Consider the following 18,872-nt stretch of genomic DNA (forward strand, 5'->3'; position numbering starts at 1 on the left):
TTTTTACTTAGTTCTGTTGAAGGGTCATGAGGACTGGAAACGTCAACTGTGCTCTTCTCCACCGATGCTGCCAGACCTGCTGAGTTTTTCCAGGTATTTCTGTTTCTGTTTTGGATTTCCAGCATCCGCAGTTCTTTGCTTTTATCTTAAGGAAGAGCCTTTTTTGCTATGGAGGTGTACTCGAGCAATCTTTGTTAGGTTTGGATTCAACATCTTATCTGAAAGTTGGCATCTCTTGACATTTCAGGCTCCCTCAGTACTGGCATTCAGCGGAGTGTCAGCCTTGATTTTTATACGCAGGTTTCTGGGATGGGACTTGAACACAACCTTCTCACTCAGAGGAGTGTGTGCTACCAACAGAGCCATGGCTGACACTCAGAGTATAGAGACTATAGGATTCAAATCTTCTGGGCTGCAATTACCAGAGAAAAAAAAGCATTCAGCAACTCATCAGGTTTTTTAAGTACATCCCAGTCACTAGGAAATGGCTCCTTGATGTTGAGTGCAGCCAATTCTCTTCTCTCGTCCAGCTTCCATTTCTGGATCATGGCTTTGATGAGGTCTTAATATTTCTGACACAGTCCAGAGTGTTGGGGAGAGGGTTATTGGTGAGCTGGTGTAGCTTAATGAAGAGAGTCCCCTCAACATTGCATAGCTGCTTGGGAATAGGCTGAGGGGGAGGTTACTTGCTGGGTTGGAATGATCCTGCTTAAGCAACTTTACATTTATATTTAAAAACACACATGTCCCCGATCTGTGACATGATTTTACTACCCATTCTAGGTGAAAGAATGGGCGATAAAATATTTACAGAAATCCACCAATATAACTCTAATGGCATGGAGAACAATAGCTGTCAAATCATTAAAAGTGGTTCCCTGTGGTTTTACGATCAGTATTCTTTACACAGGTTCCTTATTTCAGCCATAAAAGCAAAAAACTGCGGACGCTGGAAATCCAAAACAAAAACAGAAACAGAAATACCTCGAAAAACTCAGCTGGTCTGGCAGCATCGGCGGAGGAGAGCACAGTTGACGTTTCGAATCCTCATGACCCTTCAAGGCCAGACCTGCTGAGTTTTTCCAGGTATTTCTGTTTCTGTTTTTGTCCTTATTTCAGCCAGGTGGCCAATAGCAGCCAGATCCATATGAATATAAATCAATCCAGTTGCTCCATAACCAGGTGCAGAGGGAGACGGAGATAGATATGGGAAACGTCAGTACAATGAGGAGCGTTAGTTCGATTGTGTAGAACTGAGACATTCAACAGCTTTACAACAAAACCTCATTCTGAACCAGAAACTGAGTGATAACTGGGCATGAGTTGGGGAAGAATATTTTCATCTGGTAAATGGAGTTAACTTGGGGAGTCGAACAGTGGGCAGTTTAACCATTAGACTTTAAAGTTCAGCATATTTTAAAACACACTCAACCCACAAATCTGATCTGTCGCCTAGCATTTTACTAAGTGATATTTCCAATGACTTGTGCATGCAAGTTGGCTGCCATGTTTCCTCTGTTACTTTTGAAGTAAATTCAATGTTGTATTTTATTGACTATAAAGTGTTTTAGGATGTCCTGACGTGCTATATAAAGGCAAGTATTTCCTTTTATATACTGCGGTAAATTTTAAACAGGCAAGAGGTGATGAAATACATTGAACCGTCCAAAACCAGGAATTTAAGATCCATCTGCATCCCATGGTCTTGGCAATTTAGAAGGATAACAATAGTGGCACTTAAATACAATTTATTTTATTTGATCAGTTTAAAACCAAATCCGCTTCAATAGGTTAGGAGACAAAAAAAACACATTCTGTGCGCGAAATGCGCACACACTCTCACACCACTTACAAAGGCAATACAAAAATTAGACATTTTTTCCTCTGGTCCCTACAAGAGCTTTATACCATAATGGTTGATCAGTCAGTGAAATAAATCAACTCAAATTAAACCAAAATCCAGTGTCGTTACCATCACCAATTACATCTTTTTTGTTCAGAATAAAAAAAGGGGGGAGAAAAAGGCACTTGTGTTACTGTTCAGAACTCTAATTACTTAGAGTGCCTGGCCAGTTCATATACTTTATTATAATTTGCTCTTTATCTTGAATTGTAACATTAAAAAACTTCAATCGAATGACCAAAAAAAAAACACCAGTAAAGGCAGTTAGAATAGCATTTGCAAAGTATAAAAGTTTGTTATTCCACACAGTCCTATTAAAGTAAAAATGCTGCCACAAATACATAGCGAGTCAATCAGCAGCTGAAAATTCAGGCACTAACGGACCTGCTGTCCATTTCCAGCTTATTTTTCTTTTATCTATTTCAGTTTTTAAAAAAAAATTCTGGATTACAAAATATTGCTTTCTACAATTCGGTGTCCCTGTATTTGGTCGGCGGTGAAGCATGTTGAGCGTAGTAACCACGTTTCGAATGGTCGGCTAGTTGTCTGCGATACTGCTCCTGCTCCTCATCCTCGTCGCTGTAAGTGGCTCCACTGGGGTCGTGATAGGATTGCGATGGGGGCATCTGGGGTTCGGGAGGCCTAGATTTTAGAAGAAGAAAACAATATTTTCAGTTAAGATGATCAAAGCCTGAAAAAAAATAAAAACTAAACGGATGCTGCCCATTCAACAGTCACCTGTGGCACGGAGAAAAAAAACTACCAGATTAAAAATATTTAACCGCCTTCCCCCCCCCACCCCCACCCAGTGTTGATTTCACTCATTAATCTCCCTTTCCCCTCCATTTTCTTGGCTATAGGCCAGCTCAAATTTTTGCCCTTACATTAAAACAGTAACTGCACCAGGAAAGTAGTATTTCCAATCACTGTAAGTGCTTCGGGATGTCCTGAGGTAGTGAAAGGTGCTATAGAAACACAAGTTCTTTCTTTCATTCAATAATGTTCTATCTGCTCTCCCTTCCCAGGCACATGCATGTTCATGACCAGCCAGAAGGAGGGGAAAATAAAATTTTAAAAATCTGATTTATCTGTAGATTTGTGACTATGCTTCAAAAGTACTTCATTGGCTGTCAGGCACTTTGGGACACTGGGGAGACCTTGAAAAGTGCTATATAAATGTAAGTCTTCTCAACTCTCCCAGGAGTTTACATGGCTGCAGAAAGTGGGGGAGGGGGAAAAAAACACGAGAGGAATTGTCCAATCGCGATGCTCCAGCAATCTTGAGTGCAGGGCTGGTTTATGAAGCAGCTTTTCAGTTTTGCGTGACACTCCGATGTATTCCACAGCCGCAGGCAAGAGAGAAAGTTAGATAAACTCAGGGATAGGTTTGGTTTGAGGGGTGACTCATTTGGAGCAGCATGGGCCAGCTGGGCCGAATGGCCTCCTTGTACATTCTACATGGAGTTAAAAATGGGAAAACTAGCAGCAGTGGTGGACTAAGAATCCAAATTCAACCTTCAGACAAAGTTTATCATCCACTTTCATGGCGAATTGGCTTTCGATTGGGCCACTAGGTGGAGTGCCTTCCCAAAGGCTGAAATCTCCAGTTTAGGGATTTGAGGGAGAAAAACCAGTCATCTCGCTGCCACAGAGGAACCTGCTTCAGCCAGCACAGAACATTAACCTCACCCAGCCCTTCCCACCTGGGACGATAGCAGAATAGGCAAAGTTCGAGACACTGGACTTAAAAAGAAATTCTTACCAATATATAAAACAAATAATGGTAGAATGCAAGTCAGGAGAACTTACAATCAAACCACAGTGACTAAGTAATCACATTGCGGTATGACCGATTTCCAGTTTTTGTCAGAACTCAAAGAGAGAGAGAGACGGAGGCCATTCAGATTCTCAAGCCTGTTCTGCACTTTATTTAGATCATGGCTGGTCTGTACCTCAACTCCATTTACCCACCTTTCAATCCCATTCCTGAATACCCCTACAAAACTAAAATCTCAGCCCCAGAAGCTTTAATTGACTGCTAGCATTCACAGGTCGAGACAAAGATCTAATTTTTCTTTTAAAAGCTACACTCTGCGTGAAGTGACCCTCGCTTTCCCTCCTGAACAGCCGTGTTCTAATTTTAAAGGTTCTGCCCCCTTGTTTTGGACGTCCCCACCAGAGGGAACAGTTTCCCTGTATCTACCCCGTCAACTTCTTTAATCATTATAAGCAGCGATTCAATCCTCCTCTGGTGTTTAAGATGATTGATTAATAACGGGGGATTTGATAGTTTCTCTCTACCTTATTTCCTCTGGTGGAGGAGGAGAGTCCAGAACAAAGGGGCATAACCTTAAAATTCGATCTAGGCCGTTCAGGGGTGATGTCAGGAAGCACTTCTTCACACAAAGGGGGAGTAGAAATCTGGAACTCCCACTCCCAAACAGCTGTTGAGGCTGGGGGTCAATTGAAAATTTCAAGATTATAATTTATAGGTTACAAAACTAAGGCATATAAATAAAGTTAGGGTACAGATCAACCATGATCTAACTGAACAGCAGATGGGACTCAAAGGGCCGAATGGCCTCCTCTTCTTTTGTTCTGAAAAATGAAGTGTGGCACATAGTTTTACCTTTGGAGTTGGGGATGTTCAGCTTTAGGTAGTTTTACAGGAACTGCATAGATGTCTGTGTTTCTCTGTGCTAGCTCCAGCTGTAAACAGAAACAAAGAATTTATCTTGTTAAACTCAGCCACTGGGACTGTCTGCATCCAATTCACAGAAGCGATCTAAATAACACTTAAGAGTGGGGGAGGGAGCTGGGGAGAGAGAGACAGTAAAATGAGTGCACAATCCCTAATAAAAAGAAATATAAACATTTATATAAATCTCAAGAGGACAATATTGTACTGCAAAAATAAAAAATTCTTTCATGAAAGTTCGTCTTAAAACTTTTCACAATCTCCAGGAGATTTTTTTCTATGGAGTGAAACTTGTTCTTCGCTTTATAGAATCACACAACCACAGGGGCAGCCATTCGGCCCATCGTGCCTGTGCTGGCTCCTTGAAAGAGCTATCCCAATTAATCCCACTCCCCTGCTCTTTCCCAGTAACCCTGCAAATTTTTTTCCTCCTTCAATTATTTATCCAATTTCTTCCTGATGTTGAACCCGATTTCACCGCCATTTCAGGCGGAACATTTCAGGTCAGAACAACTTGCGGCGTAAAAAAAAAATCTTCATCTCCCGTCTGGCTCTTTTGCCGATTATCTTAAACTTGGTGACATGGAAAGGAGCGCAGACAATCAACAAGTTTATAAATAAGGAAGCCCTTGTTTAAGTAATCTCTAAAACACACAAATTCAACACTAAGAACCTGCCCCCAAACAACTGACCTTGAGTGCAAAACGCATTGGACGAGATCAGCAAAGTTCAACTGTCAGTTTTGTACTACAAGACCACACATTAAGCTCAGGTTTGACCTTCAGGGGAGCTCAGGCATAACTAATCTCCTCTTGGCAGCTTCCAATTCTAGCCATGAGGGACAGAGCAATAATTCCCTGTGGAGTTACTGCTCTAACCAAAAAGGGATAGAACCTTCAGGGGGAGAGAAAAATCTCTGTACTAGACTATTGTTAATGTGCCATTGGTTAAGCTTAAAAAAACATGAAAATAAAGGCTAGTTATTTTTGCACCATTAAGTTACAATGGGGTTCACAGAATTGTTACAGCACAGGAGGCGGCCATTTGGCCCCTTGTGTCTGCACTGGCTCTTTAAATGAGCAATGCACCTCATGCCATACCTCTGCCTTCTCCCTGTAACCATGCACTTTCTTCCTTTTCAGGTAATAATCCAATTCCCTCTTGAACGTCTCGTTTGAACCTGCCTCCACCACATTCAGGCAGGGCGTTCCAGATCCAACCACACGCTGTGCAAAAATGTTTCTCCTCATGTCTCCATTGCTTTTTTTTGCCAATTACCTTAAATCTGTGCCCTCTTGTTCTCAATTCTTCCATCAATGGGGAACAGTTTTTCCCCTATCTACTCTGTCCAGACCCCTCATGATTTTGAATACCTCTATCAAATCTTCTCATCCCCGTGGAAAGCAGTCCCCACTTCTCCAATCTATCTATATAACTGAAGTTCCTCATCCCTGGAACCATTCTTATGAATCTTTTCTGCACCCTCTCCAATGCCTTCACATCCTTCTAAAAGTGTGGCACCCAGAACTGGACCAATACTCCAGTTAAACAAGGCAACTGGTGATAAGGCGGAGTTAAATCAAACAGTATTAAATGCTTATGCTTCAATGACCATTCCTCATTAATTGCAAGAGCTTCATGAACAATTTTCAGGTCTCTTGCACGTTAAGTGGATTCTAGTTTTCACAAGTGATGTAATTTCAAAGGTTTTGTTCAACACCCTTTGCTCATTTTGTAGAAGATTGCTAATTGAATGACTGAATGGTCATTCCATTAATTAAGTAATGTTGAGGTAGATTTTAGTTCCCTCGGCCCCCACCCCCCACCCCAGAGTGGCTATCGAGTGGAATGAGCCACTGCGTTTGATGGAACCCATTGGATTTTCACTCCATTGGGATCGGTAAAAGGAAAAAAATTCAGGCAGGTTGTATCAACAACTTGCATTTATATAACACCTTTAATGTAGCAAAGCATCCTTAAAGGCATTTTACAGAAGCAATTCTCAGACACAATTTGACACTGTGTCACACAAGGAGGTATTAGGACAAGTGAGCAAAAGCTTGGTCAATGAAATAGGCTCGAGGCAGCGTCTTAAAAAGAAACTAGGAAATAAAAAGAGTGGGTAGAGGGATGGAGAGGTTTAAAAGGTGGGAATTACAGAGCTTAGGCCCAAGGCAGCTGTAGGTACAGTTGCCATTGGAGGAGCGATTAAAACAGGAATGTAGATCACAACAGACCATTGCTGCTGATATTCTGGGAGAAAGGGGCAGTGAATTTGAATGAGGGAACACGTTCTGTGCCTTAGACACAGAGGGTGTTTCCCCTCCCCAAGGAGAATCCAAGATTAGGGTTTAAAAATAAGGGGTCTCCCATTGAAGATTTTATTCATTCATGGGATGACAGTGTTACTGGCAAGGCCAGTATTTGTTGCTTATCCCTAACTGAGTGGCTTGCTAGGCTATTTCAGAGAGCATTTAAGAGTGAACCACATTGCTTGGGGTCCGGAGTCACATGTAGGCCAGACCAGGCAAGGACGGCAGATTTCCTTCCCTAAAGGACATTAGTGAACCAGATGGGCTTTTACGACAATCATGGTCACCATTACTGGGACTAGCTTTAAATTGTAGATTTTATTAATTGAATTTAACTCCACCAGCTGCCATGGTGGGATTTGAACCCATGTCCCCCGAAGGTTAGCCTGGGCCTCTGGATTACCAGTTCAGTGAGATTCCCACTATGCCAACATCTCCCCTGATGAGAAGAAATTCTTCCATCTCCAGGGGATTGCGTGTCTTTGGAATTTTCCACATCAAAGAACAGTGGAGGCCGGTCATCGAACATATTCAAGGCTGAATTAGACAGATGATTTTTGATCTACAAGGGCGTCAAATGTTATGGGGGACAGACAGAAAAGTGGAGTTAAGCCCACAGTCAGATCAACCATGATCTTACTGAATGGCAGGACAGGTCTGAGGGGCCGAATGGCCTGCTCCCATTTCTTATGTCATGATCTTAAAATGGTGTTAGGACTGCCTTACTCTTGCGTTCTGTGCTTCCTGCAGTTCTTGCAGCCGCTGTGCCCGAGCTTTGTGATCCAGTTTCTCAAATATTTTCACTTTGCCCAGCACTGACTGCTGCTTGCTGCCGTCGCCCAATTCCTCGGTCTCCTCCCCTTCGTCTTCACCGGGGGGCTGCGTGGCTGGAGCAGGTGGTTTGATCGCTGTCCGAACCCCAAAAGTGGGTTTTGAAGCCACAGGAGGGGGCTGTGGCTTGGAGGGTGGGACCTCCTGACCACGAGAGTGCTCGCTGCTCCCAGGGCTCGGGCTGCTGTATCGAGAATCGTACCCACGATTGGAATCATGATACTGCCGTGGCTGCTCTTTTACGTACGAGTACACTTCAGCTTTTGGCTTTATGGGATACAGAGAATATTACGCATGTTAAATCCGATACAATTGCTTATGACATTCAGTTGTGACATTTTCCAGTTTTCATTTCACTTCAAAAGTTTAAGCACACCAAGATCCTTAAAAAAAGAGCAAGGCAATAATTGGGAAATTCTAGAAATACTTGGCAGGTCTGTGCAGAGATAAACACAAACAATTCAGGTTGATGACATTGCATCAGAAAAGTTTAAGATGTAACAGATTTTAAACAAGTACAGAGGTAGGGAAAGGAGAGGGGAGAAAGAATTAAAAAAAAAGGTCTGTGGTAGGGTGGAACGCTGGAGGGGTTAAATTTAAGCTTGTTACCTCTCCTACCTTCCAACCTATATCACATGCCTTCCCACCATTGATGGCCATGCTGTTGGGCCCTGAGCTCTGGAATCCTGTGTCTCTATCCTCCAAGGTGCTGCTTAAAATCTACCTATCGACCAAGGCTTTGGTCGCCTGTCCTAGTATCTCCATTTGTAGTTCAGTGTCAAATTTTGCTTTATAAAAAACATTCCTGTGAAGTGTTTTGGGATTTTTATTACATTAATAGCACTACATAAATAGAAATTGTTCTACAACATCCCAAAACGCTTTTACGGGGCAACAGACAAAAAACTGACACTGAGCCGCATAAGGAGACATTTGACCAAGTGTTTGGTCACCTGCTCTAAAGGAGGTAGGTTTTAAGAAGCATATTAAAAGGGGAGAAAGAGAGGTGGAGACATTTAGGGTGGGAATTCCAGAGCTGAAGGCCCAAACCAATGGAGGAGTGATTAAAATCAGCGACAAGCAAAGGCGTCAGAATCGGAAGAGCGCAGAGCTCTTGAGGATTGTAAGTCTGGAAGAGGTTCCAGAAATAGGGAGTGAGGAGGCCTTGAAGGGATTTGAAAAGGGCAATCAATTTAAAATTGGGAGGTTGTCAGACTAGGTCAGCAAGCACCAAGGTGCTGGATTCTGCTTAGAAATTCTCTCAGTATAACAAATGCAAGGAGGCGATCTTGTACAGGGTCAAATAATGAATAGCACCCATTACCTTTGGTGGTTCAGGTTTAAAATCTGGAGGGGGGCTGGAATCTCTTAGGACTTCCCTGCTGCCGGCTCTCCTCATCTGTCCTCTCGCCACAGCTGGTTCTGGACTCTGTTTCCGCTGAAAACAAAACCGATTGTTGCCAGGGTAAGGTTTTTGTGCACAATTCTGGCCAATATGAATGTAAACGAGTGATTCCACAAAAGCTATCATAATAAAGAGATTAACATTTATAAAACTCAACAACTTCCAGTAGCCCAATCTCAGTAGTATGAATCATTGCAACTACAACACTACCACTTTGCACAACTTCAATCTTGTGCAATAAAAGTCCAATAGGGGACTTGAGAGTGGGAGAGTCTAGAACTAGGGGACTCAGTTTAAAAATAAGGAGTCTCCCATTTAAGACAGAGATAAGGAGAATTTGTTTTCTTTCAGAGGGCTGTTAGTTTGTGGAATTCTCTTCCCCAGACAGCAGTGGAGGCTGGGTTACTGAATATGGGTAAACAGGAAAGTAGAGTTGAGACCACAATCAGATCAACCACGATCTTATCAAATGGCAGAGGGGTGGAATGGCCTACTCCCAATTCATACATATGTACATACACAGGATTTTACAAATCAATAAACGTCTTCTATTTCTGTAAATAAAAAAAAACGTCAAGAATCCTCAGTGCACCAGGCAAATCCGGCTAGGTCATATGTCCATAGGGTAAGTTTGGAGAATCTAAAACTGGGGTCACAAATGCAAGATGGTCACCAATAAATTCAGTCAGTATTTCAGGAGAAACTTCCTCACTTAGGTTGGGGGAAGACTGTGTAATTCGTTACTACTTGGAGATGAGGAAATGAAGAGCAATGATGTGTTTAAGGGGAAGCTGGATAATCATATGAGGGAGAAAGGAATAGAAGGATATGTTGATGAGGTGAGATGAAAAGAAGTGGGAGGAGGCTCGCATGGAGCATGAACACCAACATTTGGTCCGAATAGAATTCACAGCACAGAAAACAGGCTACAGAAACAGGCTATGTATAAACAAAGTACAGAGCACCCTTCATGTTTGAAGGTTAATACACATCCCGATTGTGTTGCTCTCACCTCTTCTACCTGTACTGGCTCCGATGATCTCGCAACAGAAGAGACATGAGGCTCATTGATTGGCTCATCCAGCTCATTGTCTGTATAGGCTCCGCCCTCTGTATCTGTATCATCATAGTCGCTCATCAGCCGACTGTCACAGCTAAGGTAGTCAGCTCCCATGGCCGACAGATAGGACATGCGGTCATCAGGCATCTGTAGGTCTTCATCTCCTAGTCCATCTGCCTAAATTAAAAATAGGGCAAGGTAAAGCATTACACTGAAACAAAAAAAAAAAAAAAAAATTTCCCACCCAGATATCTGAGAAATGTCCATTCCCTACCCCCAAAAGGGAGCACAGATCAACAACTTTGGCTGCTCGGGGAGGGGGGCGGGGGGGGGGGGGGGGGGGGGAGGTGTGCGGGCAGGGGCAGGGAGAGGGGGAGCAGCAAGGGGTTGGTGAAAGGAGAGGATAGGGAGGGAAGATTTACAATCATACTTCCTCTTAAGAGGATGTGGGATTCTTCCAATTATCCCCCAGGGATTTCAGGATATCTTAGTTTTCTCCAATGTGAGTAAAAAGTCTGGTTTGGTAATGTTCTGGGTGGGAAAAGGTTAAAATTTGATCAGTTCCTCTTAAGAGCAAGTAGGATTTTCCCAACAAAACCAAAAAAAATGTTGATCATAATCTGATCTTGTCATTTTTGTATAAATCGGTACATTAGAGCACAGAAAATCTTTTTGACTTGTTTGTTGATTTGTAAATCCCAAGCATCAGAGCTGATTAAAATGCTGGTCTCTGTTCCAGAACACAAGCTGCTGTGTTCAGCACCATAGGCAATTTCAAATAGTTGTGTGCAAACTCTTCAAACAATCCAAATGATTTGAAAATAGGATCACTATACCAAGAATATACAACGACAACCAGGACTAATACAGTTCAATGGCTCATCAGCTTCTCCAATTTCAATGTGGCGCTAACTAATTGCTATTAACTGGAATAACCTGTAGAGTGTGGTGCAGTTAATAAAGCAAACTTGGATAGCCCATTGGGAAAATCCTAAACTATGAAACACAGTTTTTAAACTATGAACTATTAATACTTTTGGGAGGTTTTTTTTAAGTATGACTTTGGTTAATTCATGAGAAAGGTTATAGGGGAAAAAAAAGTGCAAGATTAGCTAAGGTCACTAGAGTGTATTGGGGAGAAAAAAATCAAGACACTTGCACTTAATTGAAGTGTAGTTTCATCTAAATGGATGGATGGGTACATGGTGGAGGAAAAGAAAAAAAACACAGAACATGACTTACTCTTATCGAATTTTCTCTTAAGTGGAGCAGCCTGTACATCTTCTTAAATGCGGTCATTCTTTTGCAACACAAATGTGTTAATTACTGACTAGCACAGTTCAAGATCTTCAATAAATATTATAGAAAGAAAGAACCAAGAGAGACGTTTTTGGCTCAATAACGAACAAAACAGCGCACTGACTAAACATCCGTTTTTGATGAAACTGCAGTTGGGATCAGGGATTGATCACACTGCATAATCATTAACATCCATAGGAAGTTACAATTAGCCTAATTTTTAAAAAATGGCGTTTGAACAAGCTGTGCAATGAGAGACTCATCCAATACATACCTTGCCTTCTGAAACCCAAACAGTAGAAGCCTGGTGATCTTTTATCAGATCCTTTAGCAATCCATACCAACCATCATGGGAGGAATTCAGATCAATTGTCTCTGTAATATTTAAAAACAGAAATAAAAAGTTCTCCTTCTCCATATAAGAATTTGGAAGCAATTGCAATTACTGAGAGAAAAAGAAAATTTGGTACTAAGCAAAGCCTAGATACACTTGAAAATCCACTTTAATTTATATTGCAATCACATTAGCAGCTCTACGCAAACCTTCAGGCGAGTACAAAAGCAGCATAGAATTCACAGCACAAACAGGCCATTTGGCCCAAATGGTCTATGCTGGCATTTATACACCTCCCACCCTTATAACACAGCAAATTGACATCAGGATTAAACGAGTCCTCAGCTCCGCCTCTCCTCTGTTACACTGCAAGAGTCTCATGCAAAGTTACCCTTGTACACAGGGCTGGATTCTACACTGAGGGCGAGCTCTGCATTAGGGGGGGGGGAGGAGGAGAGAAAGCGGATGATGGACGTGGTGAGGGAAAATTGAGAGGGTTGGGGGTCCCCAATTGGCACCAGGGGCTTGGAAAGGAGGCACGCACCCCCCGCCCACTTTCTTTTTATATTACTGACCAGATCGCAGGGTCAAACCTGCCAGGATACATGTTGGGCACTGTCCGTTAAATCTCAAGGGCCTCATCCCAACGCCACTAAATGGACACTAATTGCCCATTTAAGGGCTTCAATTGGGCCATGGGCAGGCGGCTCACCTGATGATTCCCGCTCTGCTTGTTGTTAAATTATGAGGGCAAAGGTGGGCATGGTGATGGCATGGCACTATTTTTCAGGTCCACTCACTAACTTTCCCACCCACAGTGGTCCCTATAATCCAGCCCACAGAATGACGTGGATAATAATATTTTAATTTAAAATCAGAGTTTCTGCAAAACCTCTAATCCACAAGAGCTCCAAACTTGCTCTTTTTATGTTATGACCTCAAGTAGGTTTAAAAAAGAGACAGACTTGCATTTATATAGCGCTTTTCATAACCACTGAACATCTCAAAGCTCTCTACAGCCAACGTTACCTTTAAAGTGTAGTCGCTGTTGTAACGTTGGAAATGTGGCAGCCAATTTGCACACAACAAGCTCCCACAGACAGCAACGGTGATAACGACCAGAAAATCTGTTTTGGGGATATTGACGGAGGGACAAATATCGGCCAGAACACTGGGGACAACCCCCCTGCTCTTCTTCAACTTAGTGCCACAGGATTTTTTACATCCATCAGAGCAGGCAGAAGGGGCCTCAGTTAAATGTCTCATCCAAAGAAAATGACACCTATGACAGTGCAGCCCTCCCTCAGTCGTGCACTGGAGTGTCAATCTAGATTTTTATGCTAGAGTCCTGGCATGGTACTTTAACCTGGAGCCTTGTGGCGTAGAGGCGAGACCCACTGACACAACTTACAAAGTTACTGAGAATGTAGGAACCATAGAAAAGACTGAAGAAAATAGTGTAGTATAAATCAGCACTGAAATACGTAAAAAGAAAATGGAGCTCTACAATTTTTTAATTGCCATCCCACTGCAACATACAGATCATAAAAATGCATTTTAAAAAAAACCCAACTAATTTAACAACAGGTAATGCACACAGCTGGTGATTCATCACAGGCAGGTATCTCATGACAACCTTTATGATTGCGACAATTGTGATGGTGCTAAAGTTTTGTGGGTTCAAGTTCCGTTCAAGATTTGAGCACATAATGCAGGCCGACGCTCTCAGTACTGAATTGAGTGCTGCAATGTCTCAGGTGCTGTCAAAACCAAGGGCTCCCATGCCCTCTCAGGTGGATGTAAAAATTAAGCCCTAGGGCCATTATTTTCAAGAGCAGCAAGGGAGTTCTCCCTTGTGTCTTGACCGATGCTTATCCCTTCGGTCATTATCACATTGAGGTTTACGGGAGCTTGCCATGCTTAAATGGGCTTCTGTATTTCCTATATTACAACAGTAACTACTTTTCAAAAGTACATCAATGTCTGTAAAGTACATTGGAGCATACTGAGATTATGAAAGGTGTGCATAAATCTAAGTCTTTCTTTCTATTAGATTCATTCTTGGTATATTTGAATAGCTTTTCTTAAAACTCATCAGAAATATGTTATTGCAAGGTATACCCACTTTGATCTTACCACCTTCCATTTAATATTTCTGATGATGCTGAAACCAAGTGCATTTACAAAGCTTGACTGAGTGTTTAACAAATACTGCAATGAAATGCTGTGCAAGTAGGAAGCTCTGGCCTTAAAGATTTAGCTCGAGTAACTTCTCCACCCAATCTGTGGTTTCACCATTATATCTATTGTATTCAAATCCCTTCATGGCCGCACCCCTCCCCATCTCTGTAGCCTCCTGCAATCCTACAACCCTCAGAGATCGGTGCTCCTCCAGTTATGGCCTCTTGGACATTCCCAATTTGAATTGTTCCTCCATTGGTGACCAGGCCTTCAGCTGCCTGGGCCCTAACCTCTGGCATTCCCTCCCTGAATCTCTCCTCCTTTCAGACTCATAAATGGAAGTGAAGCCCAAGATCAGCCATGATCGTACTGAATGGCGGAGCAGGCTCGATGAGCCATGCAGTCGACTCCTGCTCCTATTTCTTGTGACTCTTCTGTGACCTACCTTTCTGACTATGATTTTAGTTGCCTGCCCCAATGTCTCTTAATGTAGCTCAGTGTCAATTTTTGGCCGAAAATACTCCCGTGAAGCATCTCAGGATATTTTATGTTACAGGTGCTATATAAACGTTGTTGTTGATACCATAGTTGTGCAAGTTTGGAATTCAGCAGGACAGTAACTTACAGATTTGTACAAATACAAGTGCAATATAATATTGGATTCTGCAAACCAGTGTTGATTTAATCTATTATGCCACCCCTTACTTCTGCTAATATGAGTTGGGGTTACTTTGATTCCAGCAGGTTGGCAGGTCTGAGATGAAGGCCAAAATAAGTTAGTTGCTATAAACCCCTTTAAAACCCACGACCACTACCATCTAGAAGGACAAGGGCAGCAGATAGATGGGAACACCACACCTGCAAGTTCCCCTCCAAGTCACTCACCATCCTGACTTGGAAATATATCGCCGTTCCTTCACTGTCGCTGGGTCAAAGTCCTGGAACTCCCTCCCTAACAGCACTGTGGGTGTACCCACATCACATGGACTGCAGCGGTTCAAGAAGGTAGCTCACCACCACCTTCTCAAGGGCAATTAGAGATGGGTAATAAAAGCCGGTCCAGCCAGTGAAGCCCGTGAATGAATTTTTTAAAATGTCCACTGCCTAGGAGGTGAGCATGTGTCTCTCTGCATTTTATCAATGCATAGAAGGTGGCTATAAAAATATCTAAAGAATTTACATTTATGTGGTGACTTTTATAACTTCCAGATGTCCCAAAGCACTTTATAGCCAGTGAAATACATTAAAGTCACTGTATCAAAAGTAAGTCAAGCGCCCACAAACAGCAATGAAATAAATAACTAGATCATTTGTTTTAGTTATTGATTCAGCAATAAATATTGGCCAGGACACCAGTGAGAGCTCCCCTAAATCCTTTTCAAATGAATGTTCCATTGCTTACCTTTGTTCAAGAGTCCAATTGGCAAATGAATAGTGTAATAACTTTGATTCCATTATGTGGTCAAGGAAATATATTTGCAGGGCTCTGGGGAAAGAGCAGGGGGAGTGGGACATTTTTTAAAAAATGCATTCTTTCACGGGATGTGGGCATCGCTGGCTAGGCCAACATTTATTACCCATCCCTAATTGCCTCCTTGAACCGCTGCAGTCCATGTGGTGTAGGTACAGTGCTGTTAGGGTGGGAGTTCTAGGATTTTGACCCAGCGACAGTGAAGGAACGGCGATATATTTCCAAGTCAGGATGGTGAGTGGCTTGGAGGGGAACTTCCAGGTGGTGGTGTTCCCATGAATCTGCTGCCCTCGTCCTTCTAAGTGGTAGCAGTTGTGGGTTTGGAAGGTGCTGTCGAAGGAGCCTTGGTGAGTTGCTACAGTGCATCTTGCACTGTGCGTCGGTGGTGGAGGGAATTAATATTTGTGGAAGGGGTGCCAATCAACCGGACTGCTTTGTCCTGGATGGTGTTGAGCTTTTTGTGTTGTTGGAGCTGCATTCATCCAGCCTAGCTCAGGTTTGGAAGGTGCTGTGGAAGGACTAATTGGATAGCTGTTTCAAAGAGCTGGTACAGGCATGATGGACTGAACAGCCTCCTTTTCTGCTGTTTTTATTCTATGCTCCATCATTGAACTGATGTTTCTTACCTGTAAAAAGGTGAGGACAGCTCTTCCTTAGCTTGACAGCCTGATCATAGAGTTTCTTGGAACTCTTGGTAGATCCTGCATTCAGTCGCTGTCTCATTGTTTTAACACCTTGCTTGCTGTCTGGGTTGAAGAAGATGACAATGGGGTACCATTGGGTGTAGTTCAGCAGATCCACAGCCTTTGGTGTTACGTCCAACAACGCATGCTTGCCCTGTTCATGGGAGGTAGACAACAACAAAACTCAGAAGTGCACTACGGACAAACAAAAAAAGTCTCCTTGGTGACAAGATAAGAGGCAGGCCATTAAGCTCCCCCTAAGCCAGTTCCACCATTCCACCAGATCATGGCTGATCTGTATTTTAACTCTATCTACCTGCCTTGTAACCCTTACCCAACAAAAATCTACTCAACTCAGTTTTGACATTTCTAACTGGCTCCCAGCCTCAGCATTTTGGAGGAAGAGTTCCAGTTTTCCACTACCCTGTGAGAGATTATTCCTATTCTTTGCAAAGAGAATGACGAGTAGCTTATTTTTGCTGTCTAAAGTAACAACCTTTCAAGTAAATCTCTTAATAAGAGGCCAAAATCTTGCAAATTAGTGGTGGGGAGCAAATAGAATCATAGAATGGTTATAGCACAGAAGCAGGCCGTTCCCCCCTGATGTCCATGCCAGCTCTCTAACAGCAACTCAGCTAGTCCCATTAACCCAATCTTTCCCCAAATTCTCTCGCAGGAGCTTATCCAATTTCCCTTTGAAAGCCAGGGTTGTATCTGCCTCCACCACACTCGGACAGTGCAGTCCAGGTCCTAACTGCCTGCTGTGTGAAAAAAAACGGGTTGCCTGGTGTCAGCTTTGGTTTTTTTTGCTATTCACTAAATTTGTGCCCTCTGGTTCTCAATCCTTTTGCCAATTAGATGTTCTCCCTATCTGCTTTGTCCACACCCCTCATGAATTTGAGTAGCTCTATCAAATCTCCTCTTAACCATCTCTTCCATTAAGGAGGAGAAGAGCCCCAGCTCCTCGAATCTACATAAATGAAGTTTCCCATCCCTGGAGCCATTCTCCTGAAGCTGTTCTGCACCCTCTCCTATTCCAGACATCCTTCCTAAAGTGTGGCAGAATTGTACACAATTTGAGTTGAGGCCGAACCAGTGTTTTATAAAAGGTGAATCATAACTTCCTTGCTTTTGTACTCTATGCCTTTACTTATAAAGCCCAACACTTGTATGCCTTTTTAACCACTTTCTTAACTTGCACTGCCGCTTTCAATGATTTGAGCATACATATCTCAAGATGTCTTTCGTGGCAAGATTCCAGCAGGGGACATCTATTTGGAGCAGAACCAGCATCCACTAGATTTACACCTGCTAAATTGACAGGATAAACAGTACCACAGAGGTGGGTAATGTGGTTATCAGGCAGATAAACTGTCCTTCCACCATCGCTCACCCAAGCCCATAACATTGTACAACCAATTTGAGAGATGGGCATGTCGTAGCAATCCCTAGAAATTGCACCACGGAAGGTCACTCAGTCCATCAGGCCTGTGGTGGCTCTTAAGAGCTAGGTTAGATGATTGTGGCTCCAACAACACTCGAAGCTCAACGCCATCCAGGACAAGCAACCTTCTTTGACTGGCACCCCTTCCACAAACATTGTCTCGACGCACAGTGGCAGCAGTGTGTACCACCTACAGGATGCATTGCAGGAACTCACCAAGGCTCCTTAGACAGCACCTTCCAAACCTACGACCGCTACCATCTAGAAGGACAAGGGCAGCAGATAGATGGGAACACCGCCACCTGGATGTTCCCCTCCAAGTCTCACACCATCCTTAATTGGAAATATATCGCAGTTCCTTCACTATCGCTGGGTCAAAATCCTGGAACTCCCTCCCTAACAGCACTGTGGGTATACCTACACCACATGGACTGCAGCGGTTCAAGGAGGCAGCTCACCACCACCTTCTCAACAGCAATTAGGAATGGGCAATAAATTCTGGCCTAGACAGTAACACCCACATCCCATGAACAAATAAAATTAAGTGGATAATCAATTCCTCTTTGAAAGTTAGTAATGAATCTGCTTCCACCACCCTGTCAGCAGTGCATTCCAGATGATGACAACTTGCTGAGTAAAAATACAATGCTTCACGAAGTACTTCCTTAGCTCTAAAGCTCTTTGGGGCATCCTGAGGTGAAAGGTGCCATATAAATTCAAGTCTTTTTTTCTTTATGGTTGCCTTTCCTCCCTCTCTCCTGGTTTAACCGACTAATCTGCTTGATAGAAATGAAATCCTAGTGTGTTTATAAAATGAGTAATTGAAACTGGCACAGGAGATTTACCAAGTCTAAAATATAGACAGGATCTTTTTATAGAACTGTTAGAAAGCATTATTCAGCTCAATGAATGACATCTAAAACACGCAGGTCAGTAATTCATTGCTTCTAACCTCATCTATCAGTGTCAAGAGAAATAGAAGTCATGGGGAAGCTGGAAACTGCAAGTCTCCCCCTATCTTAAGCCAAGTACCTCCTCCCCCTCCCCCCCCCACCTTCTCCCCATGCTTCCAACTACACACACACACCCACACAGGGACCACCTGTTTTAAACAAAAAGAAATGGCAACAGTAGTAAAAGAGTAAGCAGGCAATTTGTTTAACAGTTTCTGCACCAACATCTATGCAATGCAGCAGTGAACACTGAATACAAATTGTATACAAATTAACTTTTACCCCAGGAGCCATTTAA

At 42.8% G+C, this 18,872-nt stretch overlaps 2 protein-coding genes across 8 annotated transcripts in view; both read right to left on the reverse strand.

Annotated features, from left to right (window-relative positions):
* Positions 1-18,872, reverse strand: part of LOC144668223 (phosphatidylinositol 4-phosphate 5-kinase type-1 beta-like) — a 387,051-nt gene that overhangs the window by 75,686 nt on the left and 292,493 nt on the right. The window lies entirely within an intron of this gene.
* Positions 1,738-18,872, reverse strand: part of LOC144668132 (tight junction protein 2-like) — a 113,219-nt gene continuing 96,084 nt past the window's right edge. For all 5 annotated transcript variants that reach the window (XM_078529912.1, XM_078529905.1, XM_078529898.1 and 2 more), the window contains 7 exons: positions 16,121-16,331; positions 11,783-11,883; positions 10,162-10,386; positions 9,069-9,182; positions 7,640-8,011; positions 4,533-4,612; positions 1,738-2,545 (listed from right to left, as the gene is read on the reverse strand). In XM_078529912.1, coding sequence (XP_078386038.1) covers positions 2,368-2,545; positions 4,533-4,612; positions 7,640-8,011; positions 9,069-9,182; positions 10,162-10,386; positions 11,783-11,883; positions 16,121-16,331 — 1,281 coding nt within the window. In that variant the 3' untranslated portion in view covers positions 1,738-2,367. The remainder of the gene's footprint in view (positions 2,546-4,532; positions 4,613-7,639; positions 8,012-9,068; positions 9,183-10,161; positions 10,387-11,782; positions 11,884-16,120; positions 16,332-18,872) is intronic.

The sequence above is a fragment of the Cetorhinus maximus genome, chromosome 2 (genome assembly GCF_964194155.1).
Source record: "Cetorhinus maximus chromosome 2, sCetMax3.hap1.1, whole genome shotgun sequence".
Taxonomy (NCBI): domain Eukaryota; kingdom Metazoa; phylum Chordata; class Chondrichthyes; order Lamniformes; family Cetorhinidae; genus Cetorhinus; species Cetorhinus maximus.